Source organism: Rhinopithecus bieti, unplaced genomic scaffold, assembly GCF_001698545.2.
Source record: "Rhinopithecus bieti isolate Rb0 unplaced genomic scaffold, ASM169854v2 scaffold_29928, whole genome shotgun sequence".
Classification (NCBI taxonomy): domain Eukaryota; kingdom Metazoa; phylum Chordata; class Mammalia; order Primates; family Cercopithecidae; genus Rhinopithecus; species Rhinopithecus bieti.
Window position 1 is genome coordinate 4392783 of NW_016814053.1, and position 16062 is coordinate 4408844.

The 16062-nt window shown below is 37.2% G+C and overlaps 2 protein-coding genes across 4 annotated transcripts in view; one reads left to right on the plus strand and one right to left on the minus strand.

Moving 5' to 3' along the window:
- Window positions 1-11018, plus strand: part of STYX (serine/threonine/tyrosine interacting protein) — a 49672-nt gene extending 38654 nt beyond the window's left edge. Inside the window, exons 10-11 of the mRNA XM_017849470.1 lie at window positions 4851-4944; window positions 7057-11018. Coding sequence (XP_017704959.1) covers window positions 4851-4944; window positions 7057-7130 — 168 coding nt within the window. The 3' untranslated portion in view covers window positions 7131-11018. The remainder of the gene's footprint in view (window positions 1-4850; window positions 4945-7056) is intronic.
- A 2040-nt stretch (window positions 11019-13058) lies between these two features.
- GNPNAT1 (glucosamine-phosphate N-acetyltransferase 1) overlaps window positions 13059-16062 on the minus strand; it is a 15587-nt gene continuing 12583 nt past the window's right edge. For all 3 annotated transcript variants that reach the window (XM_017849473.1, XM_017849472.1, XM_017849471.1), the window contains exon 6: window positions 13059-14771. In XM_017849473.1, coding sequence (XP_017704962.1) covers window positions 14624-14771 — 148 coding nt within the window. In that variant the 3' untranslated portion in view covers window positions 13059-14623. The remainder of the gene's footprint in view (window positions 14772-16062) is intronic.

The following is a 16062-nucleotide window of genomic DNA, read 5'->3' on the forward strand; positions in this document are numbered from 1 at the left end:
CTCCAGCTTTGTCCTTTTGACTTAGGATTGTCTTGGCAATGCGGGCTCTTTTTTGGTTCCATATGAACTTTAAAGCAGTTTTTTCCAATTCTGTGAAGAAACTCATTGGTAGCTTGATGGGGATGGCATTGCATCTATAAATTACCTTGGGCAGTATGCCCATTTTCACAATATTGATTCTTCCTATCCATGAGCATGATATGTTCTTCCATTTGTTTGTGTCCTCTTTTATTTCACTGAGCAGTGGTTTGTAGTTCTCCTTGAAGAGGTCCTTTACATCCCTTGTAAGTTGGATTCCTAGGTATTTTATTCTTTGAAGCAATTGTGAATGGAAGTTCATTCATGATTTGGCGCTCTGTTTCTAAATCACTTGATTTTAGATGCTTTTCCTCAGTATAGTCTAGGATTGAGTTTTGCTATTAAATCTGGTATCATCTGTTTTCTAACAGGTGAATTTAACCCACTTTCATTTACTGAAAATGACAGGTACAATCTTATATTATTTCATATTATGCTTTCTGTTTTAAAAGGATCCTTTTTTTTAAACTTCTTTTTATAGTTTAAAAGTTTTTGATGTGTTTATGTTTGTTACATAATTTTTAAGGTTTTATTTATTTACTTTTCCTTTTTTTTTGTTTTTTTTTTTTTAAATATTTTTTTTTTTTTTTTTTTTTTTTTTTTTTTTTTTTTTTTTTTTTTTTTTTGAGATAAGTCTCACTCTACTGCCCAGGCTGGAGTACAGGGGTGTGATCTCGGCTCACTGCAACCTTTGCCTCCTGGGTTTGAGTGATTCACACCCCTCAGCCTCCCGAGTAGCTGGGATTACAGGCATATGTCACCACATCCAGCTAATTTTTGTATTTTTGGTAGAGACGGGGTTTCGCCATGTTGGTCAGGATGGTCTTGAATTGCTGAGATCATGTGATCCACCCGCCTCAGTCTCCGAAGTGCTGGGATTACAGGCGTGAGCCACAGTGCCCAGCCCTTAATCCTATATTTCAATAAGATTCAGCCAATCCTATTACCTGTCCCAGTGTCTTTATTAAACTCTTGGACTTTGAGTATTATTTTTAAGGATAGTTCATGGAAACTATATTCCCATGGAAACTATTCCTTTGCATATTGGAAAATATTTTTCTTTTGCCCTTATATTTGAATGACAGTGGCTAGATATAAAATTTTATTTAATACTTTTCCTAGTGATTTTGTACACAGATCTGATATTAAATATTTTTTGTTTTTTTGTTTTTTTGGAGATGGAGTCTCACTCTGTCGCCCAGGCTGGAGTGCAGTGGCGCAATAGCGGCTCACTGCAACCTCCGCCTCCCGAGTTCAAGTGATTCTCCTGCCTCAGCCTCCTGCGTAGCTGGGATTACAGGCACATGCCACCACACCCAGCTAATTTTATATTTTTAGTAGAGATGGGGTTTTACCATGTTAGCCAGGCTGGTCTCAAACTCCCGACCTCAGGTGATCTGCCCGCCTTGGCCTCCCAAAGTGTTGGTATTATAGGCATGAGCCACTGCGCCTGGCCTAAATATTGTTTTAGTAAAGTTTGAAGGCAGACCAATTTTAAGATTCCCCCCTTAGGTGAACTGATTTGTGTCAGGAGAAGGTTGTCTAGATCAGCAGTCTGCAACCTTTTTCTCACCAAGGACCAGTTTCATGGAAGACAGTTTTTCTGTAGATGGGGTGGTGGGGGAGATGGTTTCAGGACAAAACTGTTCTACCTCAGATCATCAGGCATTAGTTAAAGAGTGTGCCACCTAGATCCCCTCGCATACCATAGGGAGGGATAGGTTTACCATAGGGTTTGCACTCCTGTGAGACTGTAATGCTGCTCTTGATCTGACAGGAGGCGGTGCTCAGGTGGTAGTGCTCCCTGGAGTGCCACTCATCTCCTGCTGTGTGGCCCGGTTCCTGACAGGCGATGGACCGATTCTGGGGTCTGCAGTCTAGGGGTGGGGACCCCTCGTCTAGATGACCATAAGATGCTTTATCAAGGTGTATCCTGGTTTTTTGTGTTTTTGTTTTTTGAGAGGGGTTTTGCACTGTCACCCAGGCTACAGTGCAGTGGTGCGATCATGGTTCACTGTAGCCTTGACCTCCTGGGCTCAAGCGATCTTCCCACCCTAGCTTCCTGAGTAGCTGGGACCACGGGTACACACTACCACACCTAGCTAAGTTTTTTGTTTGTTGTTGTTGTTTGAGACGAAGTCTCACTCTGTTGCCCAAGCTGGAGTGCAATGGCGCAATCTTGGCTCACTGCAACCTCTGCCTCCTGGGTTCAAGCGATTCTTCTGCCTCAGTCTCCCGGGTTGCTGGGATTACAGGCATGTGCCACCAAACTCAGCTAATTTTATATTTTTTGTAGAGAGACAGGGGTTCGCCATGTTGGTCAGGCTGGTCTGGAACTCCTGACCTCAGGTTATCTGCCTGCCTCGGCCTCCCAAAGTGCTGGAATTACAGGTGTGAGGCCACACACCTGGCTTAGTTTTTTAAATTATTTTTGGTAGAGATAGGGTTTTGCCATATTGTCCAGGCTGGTCTCAAACTCCTGGACTCAAGTGATCCTCCCATCTTGGCCTCACAAAGTGCTGGGATTACAGGCATGAGCCACTACATTCTGCCAGGATGTATCTTGATGATTGCTCTACATCAGTTTTTTTCTGAGTCATAGTGTGTTCTTACCACTTGCAAATTCAAGCCTTCCCTTATATCAGGAAAGTTGTCTTCTATTGTGTATTTGCCCTTTTGGTTGTTCTGTTTCTGTTTCTTTTTAGTGTACGCCTTACCCCGGTATAGTTTATGTTCCCTTTTTTCTTTGTTACTTGCTATTTTCTCTGTAATTATTTTCAGCTTTGTTCTTTTTTTTTTCCACTTGATTTTTCTCACGTTGTTTTCCATGTCCCATGCTGCATTGTTTCATTAAGTATTTATTTGGCATTGTTTTAATTAGGCACTGACAGTAAAGCAGAGAACAAAACAGACAATAATCTTTGACCTCATGAAATTTATTTAGTGGGAGAATCAGACAGCAAACAAAATGTAGTAGGTCAGAAGTAATGGATCCAAGAAAAATAAGGCCGTGTAAGGAGGGTGGGACAAGAATTGCGTTTTTAGAAGGGTGGTCAGAAATGGGCTTACTGAAAAGTGGTATTTTGAGCAGAGACCTGAAGAAATGCACATATTTGGGGGAAAGCATTTGAGGTAGAGGAATAAGTGTTAGTGGTTTGAGGTGGGAGCATAGTTCTTAGAAGGATACTCATTTCATCCTAGGGCCAGTCCTCATGACCTCATCCCAACTTAATTACCTGCCGAAGTCCCCACATTAAGTGTTAGGACTTCAACATAGGAATTTTCAGAGGAATGCAAACATTCAATCCCGTAACTGCCATATTTTCTTTGATTAATTTGTTCATAATTTTCGTCTGCTTCATGGTATAAGTTTTATGGCATTTTCTTTATGACGTTTGGTTATACTCTTGCTTTTCTGTTTTTTTGGTTTTTTCCTTGTAAAATCTTTGAGTAAGACCTAACACTGGTTCCTTTTTGATTATTAGTCGTCTTTGAACTGGAGGTATTCGTCTTAGATCAGCTATTTACCCAAGAATAAAATTGTGGGAAAGGAGCCAGAGGAGTGGTTGGGGAAGGCAGACAGCTTGAATTTTCCCAGGTTCCTTTGGTGGCATAAATCAGTGAGTAAGAAGCAGAGCAGCTTATATCACAGGTTTATTTTGTTTAAATTGATAAACACTGATGTATGTTAGAATCACCTGGGGAATCCTTACGCAAGCCAATGAAATGAAAATCTGTGAGGGTGGGGCCTAGGTATGTAGGTTTTAAAGTGCCTCAGGTGATTCTCATGTATATCCAGGCTAGAATTGCTGATTTAGCCTTTACTTTTAGCTATCCAGGATCAACTGATGCTTGGCTACATACAACCAAATTTCTCTTCCTCCTTACCGTACTTACAGCCTGCTGCTTGCAAAAAACGGCAGGTATACATGTTCACATTTTCCTTAATATGTCCCACCTTCTCCCATAGGCCACTCATATTTCCTGACTTTGTCATACCATGCAAGGGCTTGTTGGTTTTATTTTAGGTCACCTTTTTTAGCGAGCTATGAACTGTGCCTATTCTGGCCCACAGAGGAGTTATCTGCTATGCCTAGCTTAGTATGGGTCTATTTTTTGAAAATTTTATTGTGAAATTATAATACACATATAGAAAATGCATAAAATGTAAATAAACATCCATGTAACTATTGCCCAAGTACAGAAACAGAATGTTTACCAGGACACCAAAAGCCTTTCTCATGCCCCTTCTCAAACACAAATCTGTTTCTCCCTCCGTAAAGGTAACCACTCTCCTGACCTAGCTGGTAATCAATTCCTTTTCCCCTCCTTCTTCTCATTTTCAGGGTAATGGATATTTCCTAGTTTCATCCAATGTTTTCCTTGTTTTCAGAAAAGAGAAAAACAAAATGCCTTTATTCTTATAACTGGAAGCAGAGGACTATTGAGATTGCCAATTTAGGTTTTGATGTTTTTTGGGTTATTTTAAACAGATGAAGTCAGAGATCATTATAGCTAATGCCATACTGACTGCAGTTCAGCATGTAGTACCCTAGCGCAAGCTATTAGCCAGACTTGATTTATAATTATCAGTGTTATCAGTAGTTCTGAATTTATGAGACAGGAATTTTAAACTTCCATTTATCTTCATACAATATGGCACTAGAGTTTTCAGTACAGATGAAGAATACCAAAAGTGTACATATTAATCACTATTTTGGGTATCCAAGAATGTAAATATATATTCAAGGTAATTAACTTTTTTTTTTTAGGAATATGAAGCCATCTACCTAGCAAAATTAACAATACAGATGATGTCACCACTCCAGATAGAAAGGTCATTATCTGTTCATTCTGGTACCACAGGTAAGGATTTTTTTCTTTTTGGAGAAATTTGGGAAGAGAGATAATGAAAGGTGGAGAACTTGCTACAGGTTACACTGAACAATTTAAATTGTTTAGAAAACTTGTTTAACTATTGAGCTCAGATAATTCAAAAGGATTCATTTTATAATGAATAAATGTGTACTGTAATAAGCGTAAGTCTTTTAAGTAGTAGTACATCCATGTTGTAAAGATTAAAATAAGAAGAAGAATCTGGAGAAGGGGCCCTAAACATGCTTAGGTGATCTTATTAAAAGTAAAGGGTGGTTAATATAGCATGTAGGGTGGCTAATGTGAGCTGTTTTTCTCTTGCCATCAATATTTCCATCCTTTCCTCCCTCTGTTGCTATTTCAGAAGTACCCTAAACCCCTTATTTTCAAAGTTAATCCAGGCATGCTCTCAAAATCTTCCTTTCCCAAGACCGTGCTGCCTGTGTTTATCACCTTTGTTTCTCTCCTAACAAAGCACACAAGGTATTTTTAATTTATTTCCAGTTTTTCCTACCCTGCAGTTCACTTCAACCTTTGAACCAACAGTTATATAAGGCAGTAAGAACAGCTTATATACCTAGTTAGCACTGACCTGGAAATTGAGGACAGGTAATCTGATCCACAAGTATAGAATTCATTGCACTCTACTGCACTGCCTATAGTGAGTGATATGACTGTATATTCATCCCCAAGGCTCAACTTCCTAATTGACTTTTTTCTTTCCTTCGCCACATCTATCTAATAATTGCTTTCCACATCCTTTGGGTCTGTTTTGTCAGTATTGTTAACATTCCTTCCTTTTTTTAATAGTGACCTTAATCTAGTTCAGGTCCAGATTTGCCTCCTCTCCAAACTTTTGTTATTTGGTCTGTTCTGTACATAGTGGCCAGACTTATTCCCATGAAAGGTATTTCTAATAGTGATATTTTTCCTTTGCCAAAGCCTCCTTTGGCTTCATTCCTACAAAAGTTTATAGAATGCCATAAGTCCTCTGATTTTTCAGTTTCTTTCTCTCCTTGTTCCTCTTTATGTCTGCATTTCAGAAAACAACTACTGAGGGTTTCCTGTGTGTGTCTTTTCCCCACCTAAAATGCATCACATTTAGTCTCCCTATTCTTGGTTCATATGTCATCTCCTCAGGAAGACATGATGATTAATGCACTCTTCCTCCAACCCGTAGTCGTTTGGAGTTCCCATAGAAGCACAGCACTTCATCTGAAACTTACTCACAGCTTCTGGGTTTAGCCTAAGGGCTAGGATATTTTTTCTCATTCAATTGTGTTGATACTATATTTTTATCTTTATTAATTTTATAGTGAAACATTCTTCATATTAGAATGTGCCCTCTGAATTAACATTATTATTACCATGATGTAAGAGTCCAATAGGGCATAAGTTTAAGGTCGTGCCATTGTTAGGCAAAAAACACAGCGGACCCTCTGCTGGTTTAACTGTTCCCTAAAGTTTTTCTCCATTGAGATTCTAATTTCTTGATTATGACTTTTGGGGATATAGAGATAGCTTTGATTCTATGTGGGAGATTTCTGTACTAGCAGATGCTGATGTGAAGAATAGATAAAAGAAAATCTCTTTATATGCTACATGCCTTCCTTTCTCCCAACCTAGACTTCCATAGCTTCAGTGGAAAAATATTTTCAGCTGCTCTTCATAACAGCCTCTATGAAAGCAAAAAGATTATCTACAAAAAATTATACAAATACAAGATTAATTTCCTAAATTTTATGCCCTAAGTCACATGTTTATGGTGCCTGAAAAACAATGAACTTGATGACGAAACATTTGTGTATTATCTCTTTAAAAGGTCTGTTTTCACACTAGTTCAAAAATTATTATTTATTTTATATGCAATACCTAAGACATACTTAATACTTGAGAAGGAAAATCTGTCATGAAGATTAAAAAGTTATAATATTTAGGTAATGTAGATAACAAAGGAGTTTACTAAATTTTGCTATAAGTTCAGTTGTGGAATTTTCACAGTGTATACATGATCACTTAATGAATAACAAAATTGTACTCGCTGTAACGTTTTAACATGAATTTATTTTAGTGCCCTTTTAATCTTCATGCAATAACTTTTAGGCAGTTTGAAGAGAACACATGAAGAAGAGGATGATTTTGGAAACATGCAAGTGGCAACTGCACAGAATGGCTGACTGAAGAGCAACATTATAAAGTGTGAATTTCTATTTGGGAAGGAGAAAATACAAGAGACAATTATAATGTAAAATGGTAAAAACATAAGTAGTTTTTTTTTCAATTACATGTTGCTTCCAGACATACTTCTCTGCAACTTGTTGAGCAACATTTTAAGATGTTGGACTTCTGCAGTAGATGGCACTGATGGTTTTACTCCTTTAAAAAAAAAAACACACACACACACACTTTACAAGTTTTATTATAAACCAAGAATTTTGGACTTGCAAAGAGGTATTATTGCAATAATGCACTTTTCATACTTGAAATTTATTTGTATGATATAAAGTTATTACTTTAAACAAAATGCAAGTATGGGGGGATTGTTTATAAAGTTTGGGTAATTTATAACAAAAGAATTTGCTAAGGTTTGCTAAAATTCATTTTTCTGTTCTATATATTACATTTTTAACATAATTTTACAGTTCAGTTTTATGATGGAGCCTCTTACAGAAACATTAACAAAATGCAGGAACCTGCCACATTTCTTTTTTAGTATAACTTAATAGCTTAATTACCATTTTATTTTTTATACTTCTTGTTCCATTATTAATCTTTAAATCATGACCCTAATTAGCTGTCCTTACTTTAACGTGATCTAATTATTGCTTCCTTTCTTATTACTTTCCTTATTTGTTTATTCTATATTAAAGAAAACTACAGTTTCAATGATAAAAGGAAAATGTTTTCATTTATAGTACCAAGTGCTTAAAAACAAGGATAGTGTCAGATTTTCAAGTGACTTTCCTTTTTGCATTTTTTGGCGGTGAAAGCCAAATGTTGTATTTGTTCTTTTCAGAGTTGTCCAGCCCTTTTTTCCTTTGTCCAAAATGATTCTAAATAAATTAGATTCTAAATGAATCTAATAAACCAATGTAGCACCATTTTTTTCTAAATGAAGCCCCAAAAAAGAAAAGTGCCTTGCATCGTTTTTAAAAAACTTAAATCCTCATGACCTCTAAATTAGTATGTAGAACACTGAAAAGTTCTTAACATTTTGTGTAATTTCCTTTCTTTTAAGCCATAAATTAGTTTAAACTGAAAGTATGAGACTGGAAGAAACATTAGTAAATATTTGGAATATAGAATGTTTACTCTTCGCTTTTATGTTGTCTTAATGATTCTGTGAGATTGTTCCGGCTCAGACAGAAGCTTTTCTTTGGGGAAGGTGATTTGTGGGAGACTCTATTGTATTTTAAATTAGCATTTTAATCCATTCTTGACATTCAGTTAGTCCATATCTGCCCTATAATTTGCTTTAGTAAAGTCACTTTATGGATTTTTGGCTATATTTTAGTTTGTGTGTATAAAAGTTCTAAGAAAACACTTTTGCTATTTTAAGTATGTAAGGGAAGAGAGGAGTGTTTTTAACTTTTTATAGTGGATGACTTTAGGGTAGCACAAACAAAACTCCTTTGTATCTAACTTTTCTCAATCCTCTCTTGAGGTGCTTTACTAATGGGAATGATTTCTCTATGTTCCCTTGGTACCAAGAGGTACTATGCAAAGTACCCTATTATACCAAGTTACTTGTTTTGCTTTCCTCTCTATGATGTGATAATACAGTAAAAGCTTTCTTATCCAGCATAGTGGGAGAGTAGAGATTAATTAAAATTGTTAATTAAGAGTTAATTCTTATTGACCCAGGTGATATTCCTCTTCTGATTTCCCTCCCCTTCCCTTCTCTTATCTTACAACTGTGAAAACAGCATATTGTTAATCTGGTTGTCATCCAGTATTCTGCTTTGTGATTAGGTCCTTTGGTGTGCAATGGTCTAGTGGGGTCAAGATTTGCATTGGGTTTTCTAAAATTCCAGTTGATAAAAGTTCCAGATAACACAGCTTTCCTGTATATAGATCACTACTGGGCAGGTCAGCAAAGATCTCTTACAGTGTAATAACAATCTGTGATACTTAATTTAGCAGAAACTCTGCTTAAAAGAATCTTCATAATAGTAAGTTTAGGTTTTAAAAACTTGTTTCATAAATATACATATATCCAATCTAGTAACCTGGCCAAAAGAACAGATTTTGTTATTGATAATTTGTAGCTGGTAATTTTCCACTTTTTCTATCCACTGTAATTTTTATGTTGTCACTAAAGTGCCTGCCCAGTACTGTATATTAGTCTCTCACAAACACTGGGAAAAGGGACTCTCATCATCTTGAGTACTCTAGAGATATAGATATATATTTCTTTTCTTTTTTTTTTTTTTTTTTTGAGACAGAGTCTCTAATGTCACCCAGGCTGGATTGCAGTGGCGCAATCTTGGCTCACTGCAACCTCCACCTCCCCGGTTTCAAGTGATTGTCCTGCCTCATCCTCCCGAGTAGCTGGGATTACAGTCGCATGCCACCATGCCTGGCTAATTTTTGTAGTTTTAGTAGAGATGGGGTTTCACCATTTTGGCCAGGCTGGTCTCAAACTCCTGACCTCAAGTGATCCACCCACCTTGGCCTCCCAAAGTGCTGGGATTATAGGCTTGAGCCACTGCGCCCGGCTGAGTACAATATTAATGCAGACAAACCATTAAGTTTATTCTTTCATATAAGAATATTACAAGTTTGTTTTTCTTACATCTGTCTACCTAATGTTCAAGTAGTTCTGGTAGCTCTTCCTATTCTTTATTCTATTTGATTCCATTTCTGTGATTCCTTTATTACCACTGATGTTTTGTGATAGTTAACTATGATAAATTTAATCATGATTTATTTTCTAGAGTATTTAAAGTGGGAGTGATCACCCAATTCCAACATTAAAAGTGTAATCTGGGCCCATAATTTATAGTGAAATTGTTATCAAAACATAGGGAAACTGTATTACTGTTCATTTTGAAAATATGAAACTTGAGTATTGAAAGTATTCAAACCTGGAATGGCAGTATTCTAATTTCAGTTAATTGGTTCATGTTAATTTCTTACCTATTAGATGTTTAAACAGCAGTGTCCTTTGTTTACTTGTATCTACTCTATGGTGGAAATGTTAAACCATGATAGCTTTTGCTACCAGCTCAACCACTTAACTTTTAGAACAGTTGTGGGGAGATTTTATGCTTCATCTGAGTTTAGAAGTAATGTCAGAAAATGTTAAGCATGTCCGTATTAAGAAAATATAAGGTTTCTAATTGTCTTATTAATATGGTAATTCAAGTGAATTAGAAATATTTAACTGCAATCTTGAATTATAAAGTTGAGATATATATGTATCTCTCTCAAGATCTCAACTTGATGTAAAGTAAATGAGCAGTTACCTGGCGGATTTTTTTTTTAATAACTGATTTAATCCATAATCTCATAACAAACATAGCTTCACCTCAGTATTTTCTTTCTTTCTTCGTTCACCAGTGCTCCAATAAGGGAATGCTAGAAAATAGGTGAGAAGTACTGAAAGCCCTTTTTTTTTTTATTACTGATTAAAAAAATAAGGTCTCTAGGGTCTTCGAATGCTGGAATTTTTTTTTTTTTTTTTGTCTTTCCCATCTGTGGCAGCTAAAACAAAAATCACTCAAAATATTCAGGTTTACATGTTAGCTCTCTCTCATAGGGAGTTGCCATACCTCACAGTTCAAAGTGTATTCTATAGATCAGTAACATTATACTGACATGTAATTGCAGTTTACTATGCAGCAAAATGATTCAAGAAGAAAATAACCTACAGTGTCTATATACCTTTGTATATACAATTGCTTAAGTTACTCTGCTTTTAACATTTGTACTTGGATAAAATGCTTATGTCTGTATAGGAATGTCACAGTGCAAGATGCTGCTAGCCCAGGCACAAAGTATTAAAATTATTTTGTGAAGATTGGTGGTTGTATTAAAACTGCTGTGCCATTATACCTCCAAAATATTGAAAAGCTCATTCATACTGCTGCTTATACCTCAAAACTTCTTTACTTAGATTGTTATCTACTGGGTAAAAGTAACCCAAATTTATTCCTAGTTAAGAGTGGATGAACATTGAATGTTGAGAAGCACTTTAAGAGTATACTCTAAAACACTGTGGTTACACACACACAAAAAATTATGGTCTGTACTCCAGGCAAGCCTCAAATTCCACCTCAAGTTTATTTTTAAGGATTAGTTGAGCAAGTTTGGAGTTGGAAGTGAAGAGAATCGTGTTTAAAGGAAAGGGTAGGTCATCCATAGAACAGCTTTCAGTCATTACGGAAAAAAAAATACGTCTTGCTTTTATAGTACCATCTTCCTCCGTTAGGCCTACCTGCATACTGTGCTTCATCAAATCTAAGATCACCTCACAACTACACCATTATTTTAGGCACCACTAAAAGGCAATATATGGCTAACAAAACTATGACAAACCATTGATAATATATCCAGATTTCAGATATGTTACAATGCATCTTAGTTGATGAAACAAAAATATACAAAACAGACACAGTATAAATGACAACTACTTCATTATACCTTTTCACAAGCAAACAGTGCTCAAAAATGTGAACAGCCAGACACGGTAGCCCACACATGTAATCCCAGATACTCTGGAGACTGAGGCAGAGGATCACTTGAGCCCAGGAGTTTGAGACCAGCTTGGGAAATATAGTGAGACCCCACAGAAAAAGTTAAAGCCAGGTGTTATGGCACACACCTGTAGTTCCAGCTACTGGGGAAGTTGAGGCAGGAGGGATGGCTTGAACCCAGGAACTGGAGGATGCAGTGAGTTGTGATCACACCACTGGACTCCAGCCTGGGTGATGGAGTGGGACACTGTCTCTTTAAAAAATGTGGGCCAGGTACAGTGGCTCAGACCTGTCATCCTAGCACTTTGGGAGGCTGAGGCGGGAGGATCACTTGAGCCTAGGAGTTAGAGACCAGCCTGGGTAACAGAGAGAGACTCCATCTCTACAAAAAAAAATTTAAAAATTAGCTGGGTGTGGTGGCATGCACCTGTAGTCCCAGCTACATGGGAGGCTGAGGTGGAAGGATCACTTGAGCCCAGGAGATTGAGGCGGCAGTGTGTGGTGATTGTGCCCCTGCACTCCAGCCTGGGCAACAGAGCGAGACCTTGTCTCAAAAAAAAAAAGAGGCTATTGTGGGTATACTGCCTGTGGGGTAGTCCTGCTCCACAAGGAGCATTAAAAAAAAAAAAAAATTTAGAAGTGTTTTATGTAGCATTTTTTCATATTTACATTTACTGTCACCATATGGCTTCAAAAATCATAAACATACTCAACTAAAACTACACATCACCATTGTTCTCAATGACACAATTTTTGTATGGTGTACCTTACCTGTAATTCTATTTCCTATGGGAAGATTTAAGAGATATCTTAGGAACACTATTTAAAGGAATTTACTGAAGTGCCAACCTTGTGAATGATTTTACCTCAAATTGTTCAGTGGTAAGAAAGGTAATAAAGCATTTAGTTTTACCTTTAACTAGGCTAATAATTTTTGTTTTGTTTTGAGACAGAGTCTCGCTCTGTCGCCAGGCTGGAGTGCAGTGGCGTGATCTCTGCTCACTGCAACCTTCGCCTCCTGGGTTCAAGCGATTCTCTCACCTCAGCCTCCTGGGTAGCTGGGATTACAGGCGCGTGCCACCATGCCCGGCTAACTTTTCTTTTTAGTAGAGACAGGGTTTCACCATGTTGGTCAGGCTGGTCTCAAACTTCTAACCTTGTGATCCGCCCGCCTCAGCCTCCCAAAGTGCTGGAACTACAGGCGTGAGCCACTGTGCCCAGCTTGGGCTAATTTTTTTTTTTTTTTTTTTTTTTTGAGACGGAGTCTCGCTCTGTCGCCCAGGCTGGAGTGCGGTGGCCGGATCTCGGCTCACTTCCGCCTCCCGGGTTTACGCCATTCTCCTGCCTCAGCCTCCCAAGTAGCTGGGACTACAGGCACCTGCCACCTCGCCCGGCTAGTTTTTTGTATTTTTTAGTAGAGACGGGGTTTCACCGTGTTAGCCAGGATGGTCTCGACCTCCTGACCTCGTGATCCGCCCGCCTCGGCCTCCCAAAGTGCTGGGATTACAGGCTTGAGCCACCGCGCCCGGGGGGCTAATTTTTAACATGGGTTTTTAATTACCAGAATTTACCTGATAAAACTACTCTTTGCCAAGGTTGTAGGACTTCTGAAAAGACAGAACTAACTTTGTTGCGTTTCACAAAGGACAGATCAGTTCGTCAGCATAGGCCATAAGCAGGTAAGTAGCGCATTCTTGGTGAAGGATTTCTGTTGTTTTGGAAAGCCAACTATAGCTGGCTGCATGGAGGGAAATCCAAAATGGCGTGGCGTGAGTCAATGGGGTGAGAAACACTGGTATTTTCTTTGCAAGTTCGTTTTACAAAGAGCACATAAAACTAAAATTTTATGAATTATGATGTAATCTAATAGTTCAATAGCAGACTCAAGAAAAGCACAGATGTGGATTCTAACAGAAGCACTTACTCATTATGAACAGGTTTAATTGTAACATGGAATGCAAAGATTAGAACCATTAAAGTATTTAATTCTTCAACTTTAAAAAATTTAAAAAATAAAACAGGATAATGACCATGAATAGGCATTATAATTCTACAGTAAAAAGTAAAGGCTTCCATCAACATTTTGATGAATTTGGGCAAATCTACGCTTTACAATACATTTTTAAGTATTGTGTTTCACTCAATTTTGTGATACTTCCATTTTGAAAAAACTTAGAGGCTTCCAGATACCCATGAAAAAATAAATCAGTGGTAAGAAACACACTATGCTTTACTAATTCACTGTTTAAAAAGGACCTTAGATGTCCCACTATAATTGCTTTTAGGCGTTTTAACAAATGAATAGTTATAATTCACAGAAAAGACAAGTGGTACTTTTTAATCTACATAGACTATACTATATAAACTTTTAGTAAAATATATAAATTGTTTTAATCTTGTCAAATAATTTTCATTTCTTCTACTTCTTTAAAAGGCTGATCAGGTTGTTTGCCTGTATTGAGATGAATGTTGGACTAGACTATGTTTAGTTATAATAACTAATTTATTCACCCTGACTTAGTATGTGGGAAACAATACACCCCTAAGTGTATTGAGATGTTTCTTTGAAACAAAAATATTTAATTTTATGCATGTGATAAGAAACAGCCTTATTCAATGAATACTTTTTTAACTGAGCAACACAGATGGCAGACATATAACTCCTTATTACCCATACTCAAGAAATGAAGCCAAACTTTTAGAAAAATACAATGCAAGAAAAGATTCAAGTTAAAAATATATTCCTTTGGTTAAAAATCATCCCCTTTATAATATTCATCTGTAATCTAAATTCACAGCATGTCCCACCAGCCCAAAGTAATCTTCTAAATGTCATTATACTTGTAGTATTACAATGTTTTTTCAGTCCAGTATTTATGGAGGTCACTCGGCTGCAGCAACAAAATATTTCAACTCTAGGAAGAGTGTACCATTGTAGCATTAGCCCCTTTGACAATTTTCTTAAAAGATTTTTACTTTAGAAACCTCCGACACATGTAGTTTTCTTCAGATACAGTATATCCAAACTTTTTATAGAAACCAACATTTTGTGGTAGACATTCAAGGGTAATCTTGTAACAGTTCAGTTTCTTGCTTAGCAAAGTAAGGGTTGATAATAACCTGAAATTTAAAAAGGGGGGAGGGTGAGGAGATAGCATTTATTAATAAAAATTGATTCTAGTAACAATATGAATTAATGTTGTAAAACTTAAGTTTCCTTAGAAACAGGTTTAGATTATGGCTTTTCCCATTGCATTCATGTAAGTAGATAAGCATTTAAATCACCAAAGCATTTTTACTTAGAGTCAAATATACTTTTATCTAGTAATCTCCAGCTCACTAATAAATAGGACAAATACTAAACTCACCCTAAGCCCTCTTTAAAAATGAAATTTAAGGCCAGGTGCAGTGACTCATACCTGTAATCCTAGCACTCTGGGAAGCCAAGGCAGGCGATCGCTAGAGCCCAGAGGTTTGATACCAGCCTGGACAACATGGCAAAACCCCATCTCTACAAAAAATATAAAAATTAGTAGGGCATGATGGCACATGCCTAAAGTCCCAGCTACTCCAGAGGCTGAGGGGGGAAGACCACCTGAGCCCAGGGATGTCAAGGCTGTGGTAAGTAGTGATTGCGCCACTGCACTCCAGCCTGGGCAACACAGTGAGTCTCTGTCTCAAAAAAGAAAAAGAAAAAAAAAAAAACCGAATTGTAAGATGTATGTTAACACTGAAAACATTTAAAAAAAAAAAATGACCAAATTTTTTTTGTAAAACTTCTTTAAGTCTATTTAAACAACTTAGGAGCAGTCAACATTCCCACATAAAATGAGTACATAATAGCTTTGCTCTTTAATCATTTTTAAAGCTGCTTTAATATTTGTGAAGGTGTGTATCAGATTAACTCAAGATTGGTCTTATTAATATGAAGTAGAAACAAAGCAAGTCATCTATACAAAGTTTCTTAATGAATCCAAACCCGTTACTAAAGTGTGGATCTGAGTGCTTTAGAGTATAAAAACTATAAAAGATATATAAATTTGAAGGGTTTGCCCATGATTGAACAGACTAAAAAATCCTATTTTAAAAAAACCCAAAAGACCTTGATTGAAGTATGACTGGCTGGCTGCAGTGGCTCATTCCTATAATCCCAGCACTTTAGGAGGCCAAGGATCACTTGAATCCAGAAGTTGGAGACTAGCCTAGGCAACATAGCAAAACCCTGTCTCTACAAAAAATTAGCTGGATGCAGTGGTGTGCACCTGTAGTCCCAGCTACTTGGGAGGCTGAGATGAGAGGCTCACTTGAGCCCCAAGAATTCAAGGCTGCAGTGAGCTGTGATCGTACCACTGCACTCCAGCCTGGGCAACAGAAAAAGACCCCATCTATTAAAAAAAAAAAAAATATAAAA